Below are 19,176 nucleotides of genomic sequence, written 5' to 3' on the forward strand. Positions count from 1 at the left end.
AAGCAGGAGATGAATTGATCTAAACAGGCTATTGGTCACGTGCCCATACAGAACCGCCTCGCTGGTCAGAGTTATGAACTGTGTCACCACCAGGAGGAGTATGTGTATTTTGTTCCACCTCTCTCTGGCATATGGGCACTCCCAGAGGAGGTGATCAATTGTTTCTGCCTCCTACTGGCAGGTTTGCCTGGGGCACTTGGATGGGCCTCTCTGTCCCTTACTGTTTCTCCATGCCTGTGCTAGGAGTGTCTGGCAGGCTACCTGCCAGTTCAGGTCTCTGTGCTCCTTCTGGAGGCCCTTCTGGAAGATTTGCTCCCACGCAGCCTGGCAACTGCCACCGGGGTAGTAGGCCCATGGGTGACATGATATCACTTGCCCTTACCACCTTCTGCATCTTATGGTGGTTTATCAGGGCTGCTGGGGCCTCATTGTGCAGCTTGTATTTGTCCTGAAAGCGTTTCAGGACCTCACAGAACCATGGCAACTCCATGGTCCGTGAGCTTGTATTGGTCATTGTGTACATCCACCACTTTTGCAGTAGCTGCCCTGCAAAATACTTTACAAAGCAGATGTTTTGGATTCTATCTCTGTTGCCATTTTGCAGATCTGGCTCATGTATTTGGCCCAGACAAAAAGCAGAACGTCTAGCATTCCTCTGCCTCCAGTTTGCTTTGTACAGTGTGGTCCCATTAGTCCAAAGCCAAAAGGCTCATGATTTACAATATAATTCATGAGGCTGGGCCCCAGCAAAGTCAAGTGTTTCAAGCCATGGGTGACCCCACAACTCAGCACTGCTCAGTATGTGTGTGTATTCCAGATACCACTCCTAACACAAAGCATCTGTGTACTAATTAACTCCCCACTCATGACTGGAACTGGGTATTTTTGTCATGAGTCCTGGGATGCTCCAAATATTTAAATGCAGATGAAGTGCAGGGCAACCTGGTCTGGCTTCACCTCATGGGGGATGGGGCCTGACTAATTGTATGCACCTGGCTGAGAGAACGGGTGACAGAGGGATATTCTGGGTGAACTGTTTTGAGACCCCATTTGACGATGTCTGTCAGACACTTAAGGCTGGTGAAGAAGATGAATTAAAGGCACAGCTCAGCTATTGGAACGAAGAAGTTGCCAAAATATATTCAATACACTGGCTCATTGTGACTCCCTAAAAGAGTTGGTGCTGAGGGGGACTGCGTGCAATGGGCATTCGTTGTCATCAGTGATTCCTCAAGATCAGGACGATCAAGCCAGTAGTAAGCCATGTAAGGTTTTTGAATGATTCAAAGGATTTGGAACTCATCTGGCTAATTTGACCCGAGACACAAAACTTTTTCCTTAAAAATAAAGGTCTGTAGATGAATCCGCTGTTGGCTAAAAAGCCATCCTAGAATCCGTCTAGGCCAGACTCCAGCAGATCCTACAGGTGGTGGTTAAAGTGGGGGTCGGACCACAGGTTTCTCAGTCTTGTTGCCTTTCCTTCCACTTCCGTGCAAAGGGCACTACCCTATGTTATTCCGATGGGCTGCCCTAACCTAGCCTTGTGGTAGGTTCCCATTACTACATTTATCCCATATGGGTCATGTTTTTTATAGTTATGCTCAGTGTTGGCTGCATTTAATCAATTTCATAGTTGTTTTTTTATTACTGATCCCACGCTGCTTTTCACAGCAGTTTAATGCTAGATACTATATTTAATGAGTTTTCCCTATATGTTGTTATAAAACGAGGGTTTTTTTCCCCCCATACTGATTGTAAGGTATAAATCAAATAAATATGGTAAATTTAGGTGAAAGCCTAAGACTCACCATACTTGAAGAGCTGAAAAAGTCCTTGAGCCTGTCACAGGGAAAGGTCTAAAAGAGCTAGGAACAACCTGAAGAGGACTGGAGGAAGAACAGCAGAGATCCCAGGTGACATGAAGGGAGAGAGATCCCAGGTACCACAGAGGAGCAGGCAATACCCCCAGAAGTGCAAAAGATCATCAGTGACCCTCAGAGGCAATGGCCAGAGCAGGGCTCCCCAGCATCAGAGTGGCAGCAACTTTGGTATGGGCCTTCCTACTCGGCACTTGATATTTTGGCTGGCAAGACTCTCAACTGACTGGGCTAGGTGGTAGCTTCCCAGATTGGTTTGCTGGTGACTCTGACTGTGATCTGTTTTAGGTTTCAGTTAATGTCTGACACAGTGACTCTCAACCAGGGTGCCCTGGCACCCTGGAGTGCCTTGAGGTACTTTCCAGGTTGCTGCAGGGTGCCACACAACGTTAGTACTTAGATGTGCAAACATGATAAACCCAGATTTCAAAAAGGAATCCATAGCATTAAAAAAAAGGTTCTGACCTGCTGTGGTCTTTCTGAGTTCTTTGAAACATAAGAATTGCTTTATTTTTTTCTGTAGTTAAAAAAAGAAGTGAAAACTAAAGAGCTGGCATTTTCTGAGATGCCTTGAGTCTATCAAAGGGTGCCCCGAGTCTAAAAATGCTGACAACCATTGGTTTAATAGTTAAATTTTTCCTTAAGGTGTATGTTTGTTTCTCTTTGTCCTTGTAATAAACTATATTTTAATTTAGTGTTTGCTTTTAAAGGGGAATTTTGTTCATGGTAGATCATCCAGGTAAAATTTGATTTTCCTACGTTTCTGGTTGTCAGCTCCACCTAAATTTGAAATGTTGATATAAACCCCCAAATGTGAACTTGGCCCTTGTTATTTCTTTCCTGTGCCTGGTAGAAAAATTACACTTAAAAACACATTAAAAAGGTTGTTTGAAAATATTACCTTTAACCTTGGCAAATCTTTATTAGCTTGTTCTAACTGGAATCTTAATTCAACATTTTCAGATGATAGTCTCAAATTCTCCTTCTGAAATTCCTGTTCCCTTTGATATTGGTCATCTGATCCTATTCCTGATGTCTTCATGAGAAATGAAAGAGAGAGAATAAATTATTTTTAAATGTTAAGGCATTCCTTTTTATCTTCGTTATATAAAAATAATCTGAAAAAGAAAATTCTGAGGCTAAAACTGCTCAGTGAGCAAAATACTTTCCTTTTAGAAGTTCACTAATTACTTTTTTATTACAATATTTAAAAAAAATAGATAAAATAGCATGCAAACATGGACCACGTGAATGGCCCAGTGTTACACCAAACACCAACCTTGTAATTTGAGTATTTATTTAGTTGTGCAAGATCAGAATTAAAGAAAAGGGAGACAATGAATTATTTCTAGATGACTTTTTACAGAAGAACTATCAGTGAATTTTCCCTACACAAGATGCCCCAATTGCTAGCGTAATTTATGCATCCTAGAAGTTATTCCTGAGGTTAAGAAAAAAAATCCCAAAGGCATTTATCCTTTTTCAGCAATTTCAAGCTCCGCAGAAACAGATAGTTCAAAAGAAGCAAATGAACAAAAGGCTTCACTTTGCAACCAATCCTGCAAATGTTAGGAATTTACCATCACAATACTAATACAGAAGTACAGTTGTGTGTGTGGACATATTACTCATAGGACAAACACCACTCCCAATGATAAATATGTTCATGGGTTGTCCCTCTTCAGTAGAAAAAGAACAAAACAAAAAACAAATCTAAAAAGATAAACCAAAACCAGCTGATAATTCCACAATAGTTGCATATAATAATATATTTTACTATATGTATCATCAATGAAACATGGGAAGTGTCTACTTTGCTAGTAAAAAAAAAAGTAAGAGGTATTGTCGCAATACAGATTTCTAAAAGGAGTATTACAGAGCATCTGGAATCAACCTATTCTATATAACTGGAATCAATCTATTCTACAGTTAAACAGGTAAGAATGAAGCTAATAAAAAAGCAAAGGGTTAAAGAGCTGCTGTAATGCCAAACCTGAAGATTTTCACAAACTTCTGGGATTGGTTCAGCTCCCTCTGCATCAGTTTGGTGATCTGTGTGTGTACCCTCTTCAGTGTGTTGATCCAGTCCATTATTCATTTTTATAACTTTTGGCTCATTGGATTGATTAGCTGATTTCTCTGAATCAAGCTGACTGCAGCTTATTTCATCAGCACAAAACTCTGCTCTATTTCCTTCTTCATCAGCGCCATTTGATTGTTTGCATAATTTTTGTTTCCCATCTTCCTCTCCTTCACATTTTTCATTATTTTTTTCCTCTCCAGGTTCTGATCCATGTTCCTGTTTATCATTGCAACTCTCTTTATCAGCTTCAGTTTTCAGAGAACTATTCTTTTCATCTTTTGATTCTTCCCTGGAACTATTTGGGTCTTCATTATTTTCACAATTTTGAGATTGCTGTTCTGGAACTACTGTACTCTGTCCATGATCATAATCTTCATCAGGAACATCTGTACCCTCAGCTAAAGTGTTGCCATTTGTAATACTAATAGCATCCTGATGCTTTACTTGATCTCTACTTAAAGTAGATTTCTTTTGTGGATATTTTAAATGCTTGTGTTCACTGACGTGGTTAGTAAGAGAATTAATCAATGCAGTGTTGTCATGTACAGTATTCTGAAGCAGAAGGAAGATGGAATGGAGCGAGAAAAGAACAAGAAGTAGGTAGTAAAAAGAAATAATAGTAAACAACCTAAACCACAAAGCAGCATTTGTAGAAGTGTTAATAAGACCCAGATAATCTGACATCAAGAATAGTGAAGCCCATATAAGAAAAGCAGCAGCAGAAGCCAAATTCACAACCTCCTCCACAAACCACCTTTCTTCCATTTCTTTGTCTATTGCTAAGAACAGCTAAAGCGTCCTCCAACTCTCAGTCTCACAATCGATTACTCCCCATGTATTAGGACAAGGCTGTCCTAGTGGTGGCCCTGGGCTCCCAGCTGGCCACAGCTGCCTCTGTCACTAGCTGCTTCAGCAGCTGGGGTCTTAGGGCTCTCTCTCTCTCTCCCCAGCGTCCACTGCCTGAAAGAGGGCCAGGGAGCAAGGCAGGATGGCACAGCATAGGGAACGATGGCCAGGGGGCCTCAGCTTCTACTGTCTTACTGAGGCCCCACCCAACTCTCAACAGAGGAGATTTTGCTATCTTAAAAAGCACACCTGGCCAGCGATAAAGAATATATATCCTCTCCTCCACAGAAGGGGCTCACCTATATAATCAAATGCTCTGACATCACAATTGCCATAGATTGCAAGTATAAGAAATAGCTAAAAGGTGTATTGCAAGAGAAACATATAAATCAGTAACTGTATAATGAAATGCAGAGATGTAAAAATAAACTAGGAGAATTATGATTGTATCTAGCTTTCCATCTTATCCCTCAAAATACAGCTTCTCCCTCTGACCCACTGTCAGTTTACTGTATGCCATACTGTCAACCTGCAGTCCCCAACTTTCCCAAGTGGGGCACTAAACCATCCAAAGTTTCATGGATACTTAGACAAGAAGCTACTACCAGGTCAACTCTTAAATACTCATCCTTACCTGCTCATCTATAGACTATAGTGAATTCTTGGGGAAGCACATATTATGCATATACATTTTCTCCCCTGGATGTAAATCTGTTTGGCAGGTCAGGCTTCTTGCTTGATCCTGAAATGCATGTTCCCACTCGTGGAGACAAACCCTGTGGTGCCTAAATAGGACTACATAAGGGACCAATCTGGATTTTGTCCACAATGATAATTAGCACAAGAAGCCTTGCTTCCTGTATAAGCAACTTCCTCTTGCACCCAACCACCTCATTGTGTCTGGTTTTTGTTTTGGTTTTTTTGGATGTTCCAAGTAACAGAATTAACAAAAGAGAACAAGATAAAGATGGATTTTGTTCTTTACAAAATCTATTTTAGAATGAGTTTGAAGCTCAAAGGAAAAATAGCAGGTTGGACACTTGCAAGGTTCCACTTCATTTAAATGAGGTAAGAAGGAAATGAGCCAAATTCATGACAACTCTGGTTTTTTACATCTTTGTATGGGAACGCAAGGGGCCATATTTAGAATAATCTAAATCTCTTACACACCAAGCATATGCATAACCAAAGTATGATCCATACAGAAAGACACTGACTCTCACATGCTACTTTGGGCTTTTTTCTAAGTTGTCCACTGTCTTGGTGGGCCAGGTTGCCAATGTATCCACAATCAAATCCTTTTCAAAGAAGCACCTATTCTCTGAAGATCCTAAACACTGATTAAGACATGAAATAAAAAAATTCCTGTAAGCCAAAACCTTCCCCTGGGTCTCCCAGTGTGTCTTGCCATTTAGACTGCAATATCCATAGGCCAAGAGGGGGGTCTATTTTCAGCCTTAACTCACACAGACTGCAACTCAATAAATACTGTATTCCATTCCTTTCTCCTTTTTAACCCCATAATCTTCATGATAAACACTGATAAGTTTTAGTGCCTGGCCTGAAAAAAAAATTAACCGCTTATCATGATGTTAATAAAGGATGAAAAGGTACACTTTTTTAGAAGCTGTATTAAATCTTTGCATGCTGAACCAAAATGGACCATACACTACAGAATAATAGATGGATGATAAAAGTGTCAAACTAAAGAGATCTATACCCAAATATAAACGCAGGTAATAACATTAAATTGTATTCTTACAGATGGTCTAGAAAAAGTCTCTCTTGAAAACTCTCTCTCCAAGGCATGAAGCTTTTCCTGTAGATATTGATTTTTTAAATGCAGTTCTTCTACAACAGAGTCTCGTGGGATAGCTTGTTGGGTTCTGCATACAAGAAAAAATGAGTATACATCTATTAGTGCAAAAAAATCATTTATAAAAGTAAGGAGATATTTGTTTTCCTAAAGATTTTGTAATATCACTGGGTTAGACAAACATAGCTGCACTGCCTCAAAATCTGAAACTCTAAATCTGGCAACAAATGTTCAGCCTCAAGAAATCCTAGTAGTCTGTTCTCTTATACATATGAAAAAAAAAATCCATTATTGCAATTTACAATGTACTGTATATGCACACTAAAAAGATAATGCTCTTAGATACTTTAGAAAAAGGAAAAGATAATGCACTTAGATACTTTAGAAAAAGGAGCAAGAGCTAAAGAGCTGCACTAACAGTTCAAGTACATTTTCACTTTTATGACAAAGGTGCCAGCTTTTAATCATGTTAAGTTTTAAAATGATAAACCAGAAAGAGAGATTTAAGGAAAAATGCATATCAGTTTTCTCAGATATCTAAATGGGGTCTCTTGTTCAAAGACAGCTCTTACCTCATATGTGCAATTTCATTTTCTAAGCCTGCATTCCTTTTCCTTAGTTCTTCCAGCTCCTTTTCTGTCTCTGAAGCTCGTACTCCCACAACGTGATCCACAGTTACACCAGTGGTTTTGAGTTTCTTTTGCAATGCAGTTTTCTCTTTTTCAGCCCTGTGACATTCAATAATTTTCACTGTAATCTTGCTATGTCTGAATTGTATCCTAATAATCACAGGGGCCTCAACCAACTAGATTGCTTTAGATGAGAATATTTTCCCAAGATTTTAGACCTGCATTTTATTCGCTCACTTAACTTCCTTGATTTAAATTACCTTATAAATGTATATATTTTTTGGTTTCTCAAAGAAAAAATGCTAACACTCAACACTGTTTATTTCATAAATCATCTGTTGATGTTGCTTAGCAGTGATATCTTACATGGATATAACTGTTTTATGAGATTTGCTAAAAAGGGAAAGCCTAACTGAAAATAGCTAAAGCATGAAACCAACAAAAATATTTATTTTCCTTTGTTATTTCTCCTCACATGAGACCAAAATCAGTGAAAGTGTTGATATAATTATACTGAAAACATGGAACACACTCAATGTTCCTTGATCTCTCTTTGGTATCTTTTAAAAAATCTCTCACACAACAGAATTCTGAAGATGTTGTGATGCCGCAGGTCGACAGTAACGCAGCAGCTAATCCTAGCAGTCTGATGAAACTAAACAGTGCTAAGAAAATGCGTCTTTACCTCCAGCTGGTGCTGCTTTGATGTGAATAACAGATTGTGATATAAAAGAATCATTACATTGAGAATTTAAATTAGTTTTGTTCAGATAATATTTCTTATATATAAAACCTGCCAGCTCCTGCAGCTTACAGGATATTAAAAAAGGCAGAAGACAAAAATGGCTGGTTGTTTGGAAATAAACTATTCCTTAGAGTCTCAAAAATAATTTCAAATTATAGATTCATTTTGTAAATATACGGAAACTGTTAATATTGTTTGGAACCAAGGAAACCAAATTTCTTTAGGTGTATACCATCAGTTTGGAGATTTGTCTAATTAGATTCAACTCACTTGGAATAAAGTTCCTTTAATGTACTGAACTGTTTTGTTAAAGTCTCTGTCTCCTTCTCCTTCTCTTTCAGTTTGTTCCGCATCCCTTCCATTCTGGCTTGCCATTTCTTACCCTCTTCCCATCTAACTAATTCATCCTTAGAACTCTGTGAAACATACAAAAACAAAATACACACTTCCCTTTAGGATTAATTTAACACCACAGAAATTAAAAAGAAAAAAGAAAAAAAAATCATACATCCTCCTGTCTGTTCCCTCCCTCCAAAAACAAACAAAAACAAAAACAAACAAACAAAACAAAAAAGAAAAGAAAAGAAAAAGTACAATTTGGTTAAATACTCCATTTTGAAATTTTAACAAAATATAGCAAAAACAGTATAGGTGCGTTAACACAGGGCAAGTCCATGCCCTAGTTTATAACCTGTTCCAAGTGCAAGTGGAGAACACATCCATAAAATTTAAAATTTACAAGCAAAAAGAAAGAAAAAAAAGAAACATATTATAAAATCCACTATTGGGGGTGTGTATCATTCTACTTTTCAATACAGTTTGGTAAAGATAGATAGAACAGAGGATATGATGCTTGTCTTTGTCTTTATAATCTATGTAAAAGGACCTCTTTCATTTTCAAGCTGGTTATGAGCTCAGATACCACTTTAGTATTAGCAGCTGTTTGGTCCAATAGATATTTTTAATTCATTTTCTACTACAGGAAATCAATTTCTATTTATTAATACTATGAACAACAGGTTAGAACTTGGCATTTTGATCATAAATGGCTATGGAAAAAGCTGCAAAAAATGTTTTTGGCAGCAGAAATGAGACTGTTTTGTTTTGGATTCTCTTCCCTTCCATCACTTCCTTTCTTTTCCCTTCTTCTACTTTCCTTTCCCATTCATTTGAAAAAAAAAATCAGTAATGTATGAAATAGGACTGAAGGCTTATTCAGGGAGAACAAAAAGGGTAAGTGTGTGCGCGCACATATATACTCTCCCCTCCAATAGTTTAATAAAAATACAAATCTCAATTAGGAGGTAACGTATGTACAATGTCTCAAACTTACCTAATGTGAGCTGCAAGCTCTTCTTTCAAATCAGCTTAAATGCTTAAAATGCCAATGAATGCAATTGAAAGGGCATATTACAAACATGCATTGCTCTAGTCACATTACTAGGTACCAAGACAACTGACTAGTCTGGTGCCATGACAGCAAAAACAACAAACAAAAGAGTGGACAAACATCCATAGTTAGGCAGAATCTACTGAATACATATGAAGTACAGAGTCATTATCAAACATAATTATTTGAAGGGACACAAAAGAAATCACAATTTTCTTGCAACATATTTAGACAATTTCACTACTGGTTCCACCTTAGCTGCTCTCCTTAAAAGAAATGAGAAGGAAAATAGATTTCTCTATTTTTCCCTACTTTCTTTAATTGATTACATTAGAAAGCATTTTGTATAGCTGGTTTCACAGTCATTTCTGTAGTCAAGTCAGTTTTCTATGCTTTCACATGGATTTTTAATTCAACAAGAAAAGAAAAACATAAATACAATACTGAAATGTTGAATTATAAATCTGAAATATTTGTATGGGGACTCAAAAGCAGGTGAAATTCCTGAATGCACTTCTGATTTGTTTTTCTTTTTTTGAAGAGCTAGATTTTAAATTGAGGGGATCCCTTTAACCTCCACAAACAAATACCTTATCACATACCTTCTCCTCTCTCATGCTTCTCTTTTCTACTTCTTCATTCTTCTTTTCAAGTTCATTTTCTAACTTCTTAACCTTTTTCTGAAGTTCATTTATCTGATTCTGTTCATCAGCTTTGCTCTGAAAAAATGACAATTATCTATAAGGTCATGATGACTATTCTGGCACTGCTCCCAATTTCCCACTGAAGCAAATAAGGAAATAGACTCAATTATTCATTTCAGAGGTCCCTTGAAAAGACAGTTCAATTAGATTATAAAGTCTTCATTTAGAGGTTATAGTTAAGAGTTACTCTAACTTTACACTGTCATAGATTTCACAGACATTAGGGCTGGAAGGGACCTCGCAAGATCATTGGGTCCAGCCCCCTGCCCAAAGGGCAGGCAGTTAGCAGGGTCCTAAATACTGGGCAGCTTTAAGCTGGATTAAAAAATGTTTGCACAATTGTTGTTTTAAACTTACCCAAACTAATATTATAACATTATACAAATATAATGAATATAAGAATATTTACCTGAATGCTACTTGTTAGTCTTTTTATCCGCTTTTTCAATTCTTCATTTTCTTTTTCCATTTCATCTTTTTCTCGTATCACTTTAGTAAAGGCTTTTTGCTTTTTCTGAAGTTCTTGGTTTAAATCATCCATCTCCTCTAACGCAGAGTTCTCTCTATTTTTACTTATTTTCAGGGCATCTTTAAATTTTGTAAGCTGCTCATTTAACTCCTCTATTTGAGCCTATAAAAATAAAAATGTAGTTAGTCTTACCCATTGAAGGGTAAGATTAGGGCCATGGATAGGCATTACATTTGTACTGGACGAATGGACTTTCTCCTGAAGTGTAGAGGCACTTGCAAAGGGTTTCTTGCAGAAGAGAACTCTCTCTCTCCTCCTGCACTAACAAGAATGGGACACTTCTTTCAGACATTAAGGACCCTCAGTATTCCAGTCTTTTGTTCCCCCTCTCTCCCTCTAAGGGAAGGGGAAGAAGCGCAGTGGCTTCTTGACAGCCTGTCCAAAAATGAGCTGTCAGGTAGCCCTGTGGGGCTCCTGCTCCAAGTTCAAGTCAGTGACAAGACCTGGATCACCCCATGATGGAGGGCAGGGCTAGGATACAGAGTGACCTAGACAAATTGGACGATTGTGCCAAAAGAAATCTCATGAGGTTCAAGAAGGACAAATGCACAATTCTGAACTTAGGACAGAATAATCCCATGCATTGGTGCAGGCTGGGGGCTGACTGGCTGAGCAGCAGCTCTGCAGAAAAGGACATGGGGGTTACAGTGGACAATAAACTGAATATGAGCCAACAGTATGCCCTTGTTGCAAAGAAGGTTAACAGCAAACTGGGCTGCATCAGTAGGAATGTTGCCAGCAGGTCAAGAGAAGTGATTATTCCCCTCTATTCAGCACTGGTGAGGCCAGATCTCGAATACTGTGTCCAGTTTTGCCCCCACTCCCACTACAGAAAGGAAGTGGACAAATTGGAGAGCATCCAGCAGAGGGCAACAAAAATGGTGAGGGCTGGGAGACATGACTTCTAAGGAGAGGGTGAGGGAGCTGGGCTCATTTAGTTTAGAGAAGAGGAGACAGAAGGGATTTAATAGCCTTCAACTACCTGAATGGGGGTTGAAAAGAGGATGGAGCTAGACTGTTCTCAGTGGTGGCAGATGACAGAACAATGAGCAATGGTAGCAAGTTTCAGCAAGGAAAGTTTAGGTTAGATATTAGGAAAAAAATTCTCACTAGGAGGGTAGTAAAATTCTGGAATAGATTACCCAGCAGGGGTTGATGGAATCTCCATCCTTGGAGGTTTTTAAAACCTGGCAGGCAAAGCCTTAGCTGGGATGATCTATTTGGGGATGGTCCTGCTTTAAGCAGGGAGTTGGACTAGACGACTTCCTGAGGTCCCTTCCAAGCCTAATTTTCTATGATTTTGTGTGTGTAAGGGAGTGGGAAGGGGGCTATTTCTCCAGGCTGGAACCAGCTCCAGGTATCAGCAGCATTCCCTCTAAGCTGTGCGGTGTGTGCAGCATGAGCACGCCTGTGCACGCCATGACGCTTAAACGGAACACTGGACATCTGTCCTATCCCTCCCCAGCCCAGGAAACAGTCTTTGCATGGACTGGATGCATTTTCCCCAGCTGGACCTCATCCTGCTGTGGGGTGGGTTCAGCTACACAACCTCTGCTTCTTGCCCTGTGCACTCATCCTGGGTGCCACCTCTGTCCAGCCTGCCAATCAGCTGGAGCCCCAAGCAGAGGCATTCTCCCTGTGACAAATCCTTTAACTTATGTATTAGGGACCTACCCAAATGTAGGCAGTAAAAGGGAGATTTCGTAGGCCAGTCATGGTGCCAGCTGTCATTTTAGTGGACTTATTGTGGCAGAGCCCACTGACTTGATCGGCAGATGGCCCAAAATTGTGGATAATTACTCTGATTAAGCTTGTGGAAGCCTTTAGTCAATGCATTATTAAGCAATTTAAGCATTCAATTAAACTCTAAAGTAAAATGTTTTATCAAATTAAAGCTATACACGCCATGAACTGTAACAAATACTATCACTGTACTTTATTAATGACGTTGTAAAAAAGGAGTTTAGCAATACTCAGTGCTAACCTTAAGACAGGCAATTCATGCTAACTGTTAAATGCTAGCATGCAGCATTTACTGGCAGTTGCCGCTGACAACCTTTCTTTGCACGATGAAAACTAGGTGTACACTCAGCATCCACTGAGTTGGCTAGGTATGCATTTTGCCAGTGCGTACAGATGTGAAACCAGTCACAGAGTCCCAAAACACAAATGCAAGCATCCGGCATTCTTTGACAAAGTTCATGTAAGAAGCACGTTTCCTGTCATGCTCTTTCCCCCATCCAGGGATTAATTTCACTAGCTGAGGGTCACAACTCAGGACAGACACCTAATTGGGTTCCAAAATGCAGACAGCACTAAAAAAAAAAGAGGCAGCTGGTTGTCTGAACTGTAGTGGCAGTGATGGGTCATACCTGTAGGACTGGTTCAGCTTCACAAGTATTGCCTGGAACAGGTCCCAGCTCCACTGGTTTTCAGTGACAGCTTGACAGTTTTTGTGATGCCATGTCTTCGACCCAACTTATCAAATCCATCAGCTTGGGGGTGGGTGTGTGTGTGTGTGTGTGTGTGTGTGTGTGTGTGATGGATCAAAGCCTGCCAGGTTTCAAACCACATTAGGAGCTCCATGAACTGGGTAGCATTTCCCACCACAAACTTCACTTGAATTTAAATGTCTCCATGTTTCAGGATATCATATAGCTTAAGCGTGCCTGTGTGCTGGGTATGATTTCCAGTTCCTCACACACAAACTGCTGGTAGGACTACATATGCTTGTTGCGGTAATGGACTCCATTGAACCACGAATTCCACCTGTGAGCACAGCCGCTGGTGGCAGCAACAGTTGCATGTAGGTCCCCACTTATGACTAGCAAGGGACTCCATGTACCGGAGCTTACGGCCTAAACAGTGCTTGAAGGCTTTTTTGAAAGGGAACACTAGGCTATCCACATCAGAGAATTGCATGCACCAGATGTCACTAAAGACAGAACGTCCACATTGCAGGTGATATGAACTGCACTGGGCATCATTCCACAGAGCATGTCAGAGAAGGCCTTGCACGTGGTGGACTTACAGATACAGGCAGGCATGTCTTGGGCTCGTAGAATTTTCTTTGTGATTGGGTAACTGTTGGAAGGGCTTTGCCCTGCCCCTACTTGGGACAAGAGAGAGGAAAAAAAGAAAAGAAAAGCCTTGGACCTGGTTCAAGACTGCACTCTGCCGGTCTGGCAAAACTTCAGGAAGTGGAGTCTCTGAAGAGAATAAGCTGCATGCCCAGCATGCAGCAGATGCATTGAGGAATGGAGGGAAAAGAGGGGCTTAGAAGAACTGAGAGAAGAGCTGCTCAGCAGGGTGAAGCAGTAGCCTGGAAGAGCCCTTGAAGACTTCTGGTGGCAGGAAACGGCGGACAGCTCAGTGGCCAGGCTCTCAGTGCACAGCATGGCGCATAGCATCCAGATCCTGGGAGCTGCAAGCGGCTGCTCAGGTCTGCAGCCCCTGGCATGCAGCCAGAGATATGGTGCACAGGCCGGTGCTTGGAGCAGGACCCTGAGAGCCACTCATGGCAGCTCAGGGCCCCAACCCCTGGCATGAGGCCAGAAACTCAGTGCAGGAGGCGCTGCACGGAGGGTGAGACCCCCGGGGAGCCGCTGGAGGCAGCTTGGGTCTACAGCTGCTGGCACTGGGTCAGCAGCTCGGTGCAGATGACACTGCACAGAAGGTCTGGGAGCAGACCGAGCCCTGATGCTGCACAAGGGGGCCCGGGCCTCCAACCCTTTAGCAGAAGGCAGAGCCTTGGGTATGCGCGAGGGTGCACAGGGCCCCGCGCTAGCCAGCGGGTCAGAAGGAGCAGAGGCAGCTGGGTCTCAGCAGGAGGGGTGCAAGCTCGCCAGCCAGAAGACACAGACCACCCACCTGGGACCCTGGAGGTGTGAGTTACCCAGGAAAGGGGATTCCCACAGGGCAGGGGAAAGTTGCCCCGGGTGGTGAGGCTGTAGGGGAAGCCTAAGTGAGGGAAGACTCCCCAAGTCTAAAGTCTCTCCCTCTGAGCCTGTCCCTGAAGGTCACAGTGGAATCTGGAGAGCACTGAGAATTTCCTCTCCCATTGGTTACTGGAGCGCCACCAATGCCCCAGTGGGCCACTTGAGGGGTTTTGGGGAACGGGCTTAAGTGGTTAAAGTTAGCCTGAAGTTGCTGCACCATATATTTTGAAGGTGAGCGGGGTGGAGTAGGGATACCCCATCCAGGTCTGGCAGTGGCACAGGCTTGGGACCACAGGTCCAAGGGGGCAGATGCTATTGCAGGTGGCAGCAGGTCATGGCCAGGCACCAGCCCCCACTGCTAGACTGCTGCAGTGGGTAGAGGGTGCAGGGGCCACTCCAGGCTAGGGCTGCTTCAGCTGTCGAACTGGCACAAGGGGTAGTGCACCAGATACCAAGTGGCCAGGCCTCAGAAGCTCCTGAGGGCAAGTAGCCCTGAGCTGCTTGCCAGGGCAGCTTTTTATACTGCTGGGGCCACCACAGGGCAGGTTTTTATACTGTTGGGATGCTGGCCCCAGGCTGTAACTCCAAGAGGAACTAGGCAGGATTATTTTGCCCCAAGTGGCACAACCTCCCCCACATCAAAGTCCATGTCCAGGCATGTGCACTGAGGCGAAAATCCCCAGCTCAAATTTGTGCTGCTTCTATTTGAGCTGTTGCAAGTGCATGTGCCTGCATGTGTGGATGTGCCCTAAGTGTCAATCTATACTGGTTTTCCTCAACACATTCAGAGACATGCTGTAGGCAGTACACAACTGAAGGATTCCTTTTTATTATCCTGCTCAGTCTTCTCAGGCTGCAGCAGGCTGCAGCAGCATGCCTCTGGCTGCTTAAAAGATGGCAACAAAACCCTTTTGCTTCCCTGACTGGCTCCGGACTGGCATCTGTACTGAGCTTATATCACAACCTCAGCCTCCCATTTGCTTCCTCTGACCCCGCTCTCCCCCTCTGTGCTCCAGGGCTGCAGGGCTTCCCACCCTTTTCTCTGTTTCCCAGTAAGTTTTGGGGGGTTTTTGGTTTTTGTTTTTTGCAGTGAGCCCACCAACATTGTAAAGCCCACTGTTTTTTGCAGAAAATGCCTGATTTAGTGTTTTCTGCAAAACTGCAATTTCAGTAGGTCCCTATTTATATAGAGTTAACAATATTTAAATAATAATAATAACTATAATTATACATATATATAGTTAACAATATTTCAATAATAACATAGATAATATAATTCTTATGCATCTGCTGATACTATTTCTTATTTTTTTAGCACAAAGACTGGACTTCTCAGACTTTAAATCAACCAGTCTAAAACTAAGGACTGAGAATATTAATTATCAAAATCAAAAGAAAAATAATAGTTATATTTTTGTTTTATAAAAGAATAAAAGAACTAAATTTATAGTCTAGGCCAAAGGTACCCTAAACTGAAATTTTATATTCCAAGTACAAGGCAAATGCTATAAATTCCAGTACTCTGGATAATGTGAATTTTACTACAGCATTGCATATGCTTATACAATTGTTTTTTGTTTTAATATTTAAAATGAAATGTACACAGAAGGGCTAATCCAACTTCTAATGGAGTCTATCGCAAAACTAATATACTAAGTTCAATGGGAGTTCTATCACCAAATACAACATTCAGGCTAAGGCTCAAAATGAAATTAATGAACACTGTATTCTCCTTTCAGATAATATTACAACATAGAAGACAGCGTAAAGAGGATACTTAGCACTCACTGTGAGCTCCTTTGTTTGCCTGTCAACGATCTGCTGAACGTTCATGTATGTTTCTTTTTGTGATGCTACAGAAATAATCTGCTGTTCAGCATTTGCAGTCATTTCTGCTCTGAGCTCTAGAAGTGCTTTACTCAGGGCCTGAAAGTGTTTCCAAAAAACACAATTTTGTTGATGTTTGCTGAAAATTAAATGTTAAAAACAGCAAAAGCAGTTCAAATGTATTATTTTTATATTAAAAATTACCCAACTGTATTCCATCACCTGTTATGCTAAATTTCATATAATCCATAATCATCTCTGTACAATTTGTGGGAAGAAAAGTTTGATTACCATGGAAAACTCAAATCAACATGAAATTTGCTGGACAGCTCATATTGCTAGTATTAAACGCTCTCAGAATTTGTGTATATAGTTAAAAAAAAATAACTAGTTGAAGTCTTCCATGGGAGTTCGCACAGGAGGGTGAGTGGGAGGGCCCGAGGTCCTGCCAGTGACCCCCCTAGGGTAGGCAGTCCCATCAGTAACCAGCCTACCAGCAGCACAATGCGGATAGTCACATGCCACACCCCAAGGGTCCCCTTGGGGTCTGCAGCCTCCCCCTCTGGCACCTCAGAGGCCTCCACCCAGATGGAACACATGATTCCGGGCTCCATGCAGGCAGAGCCTCTTGCTCTCGGCTGCAGGGGCTGCCTGGCATGTTTCCAGGCTCATGGCCACCTCCCCTTGCCAAGTTTGCTCCACTTCGAAGTCTCTGGGGCACCAGATAAAGGAGCTCCAGGCCGCAGCCCAGAGACTGCGTGCCATCAGGGATGGCAAGCAGGAGATCGACTCCTACTGCCAGGCCCTTCACCCACTGGAGGCGCAGGGTAGACCAAGGTCACCTCCCAGGACAAGGGAGGACTCGGGAATCTACCATACTGTCCAGCCAGGGGGCTGGAACAAGGTTGTCAAGGGCCCCAAGGCCCGCCACACGAAGGTCCCCTCCCCTCTGGGGCTTTGCAACAGGTACAAACCTCTTACAGCCTCAGTTGAGCCTGCAGAGATGCCAGCTCCTGCAGGCAAGGGAGGATCACCCACCCCTACTCTCCTTAAGACGAAACACAGAGTGGTTGTCGTGGGAGACTCCCTCCTGAGGGGGCAATCTGCCGCCCCAAAGCCCTAGCTTGGGCGGTCTGCTACTTCTCAGGGGCCCACATCAAGGACATAGCAGAGAGGATCCCAAAGATTATCCGGCCCTCCGACCACTACCCTATGCTCCTTATCCACGTTGGGCACAAATGACATGGCTCGGCGCAATCCCAGCTGGGTCATGAGAAACTACAGGACTCTAGGAGCGGGGCTTAGCAGGTTGGGGGCGCAGGTGGTCTTTTCCTCGCTCCTCCTGGTTGTGGGTCATGGGCTGAGGGAGAGACGGGTTGAGGTAGTTAACCAGAGACTGCGGCGCTGGTGTCATCATGAAGGCGTTGGCTTCCACGATCACAGTCTGCTCTTTGGTGAGAGAGGCAGTGGTCTCCACCTCACTCTGCTGAGGAGAAGGCTCTTCTCAGCCATACTGGCTGAGCTGCTCAACCAGGCTTTAAACTAAGCCTGCCGGGGGTTGGGGGGGATTATCGCCACTGCTAGCCCACTGGGCAACCCTTGTAAATCCAGCAGGCTAAGGCACTTAAGGGAACCCACCCCTACCCTAGCCCTGGAACAATCTGTAGGGAAGGCAAGGGCCCCCAGTGGGACACTTGCCTGCCTGTACACCAATGCCAGGAGCTTGGGGAATAAACAGGAGGAACTGGTCCTCCTGCTAAACAAGAATGACTACGACCTCATAGGGATAACGGAGACCTGGTGGGACTCCACCTATGACTGGGCCACAGGTATAGATGGCTATTCCCTGTACAGGCGTGATCGTGCAGATAAAAGGGGTGGGGGCGTAGTCCTCTATGTCAAGGACAGCTACACGTCCCTCCAAATTGACATTGGCACTCAGGAAGGACGACTGGAGTCTCTCTGGATCAAAATACGTGGGGAACGTGGCTCAGGGGACATCATGGTAGGAGTCTACTGCAGACCTCCTAACCAGAAACATGAGCTGGACCAGGAATTTGCCAGGGAACTGGCTGAGGCTGCATGCTCTTGGTGCATGACTGTCATGGGAGACTCAACTACCCGGACATCTCATGGGAAGAGCACTCGGCCAAATTTGATTGGTCACAAAGCTTCCTCATGTACGTGGACAACCTCTACCTGACTCAAGAAGTCTATGGGCCAACAAGAGGTAAAGCATTGTTGGACCTGGTACTGGCCAAAGGGGATGATATAGTCAGTGGCCTAAAAAAATCGATGGAAAGCTGGGTGACAGTGATCACGAGCTGATCACCTTTACTATCCATTGCAAAGCTGTCAAGTCGGTCAGCAATACTGAAGTCCTCAACTTCAGGAAAGCTGATTTGACAAGCTCAGGAGGCTCGTTCTTGAGGCCCTAAGGGACCACGACTCGACTGGAAGAGGAGTCCAAGAGAACTGGTTGCTCCTCAAGGGAGCGATCCTGACAGCACAAGGGATGGCCATCCCATCTCAGAGGAAGGGTAGCAAAACGGCGCAGCAGCCCCCTTGGCTCAGCAAGGAACTCAAGGACCTCCTACGCCTCAAAAGAGAGACTTATAAAGGATGGAAGGTTGGAATTACCACTAAGGAGGAGTACTCCGCACTGGTCTGTATCTGCAGGGAGTGGATCAGGAAAGCCAAGGCTGCAACCAAGCTCCATCTGACTTCACATATCAAGGATAACAAAACGTCCTTTTTCAGCTATGTAGGGAGTCGGAAAAAAGCAAGGGTAA

At 42.8% G+C, this 19,176-nt stretch overlaps 1 protein-coding gene across 5 annotated transcripts in view; it reads right to left on the reverse strand.

Moving 5' to 3' along the window:
- CEP290 (centrosomal protein 290) overlaps positions 1-19,176 on the reverse strand; it is a 102,737-nt gene that overhangs the window by 17,324 nt on the left and 66,237 nt on the right. For all 5 annotated transcript variants that reach the window (XM_014525895.2, XM_014525894.2, XM_014525893.2 and 2 more), the window contains 7 exons: positions 16,346-16,483; positions 10,500-10,721; positions 9,989-10,105; positions 8,267-8,412; positions 7,195-7,350; positions 6,569-6,692; positions 2,779-2,913 (listed from right to left, as the gene is read on the reverse strand). In XM_014525895.2, the coding sequence (XP_014381381.1) occupies positions 2,779-2,913; positions 6,569-6,692; positions 7,195-7,350; positions 8,267-8,412; positions 9,989-10,105; positions 10,500-10,721; positions 16,346-16,483 (1,038 nt within the window). The remainder of the gene's footprint in view (positions 1-2,778; positions 2,914-6,568; positions 6,693-7,194; positions 7,351-8,266; positions 8,413-9,988; positions 10,106-10,499; positions 10,722-16,345; positions 16,484-19,176) is intronic.

Source organism: Alligator sinensis, unplaced genomic scaffold (assembly GCF_000455745.1).
Source record: "Alligator sinensis unplaced genomic scaffold, ASM45574v1 scaffold1076_1, whole genome shotgun sequence".
In the NCBI taxonomy this organism is placed as follows: Eukaryota; Metazoa; Chordata; order Crocodylia; family Alligatoridae; genus Alligator; species Alligator sinensis.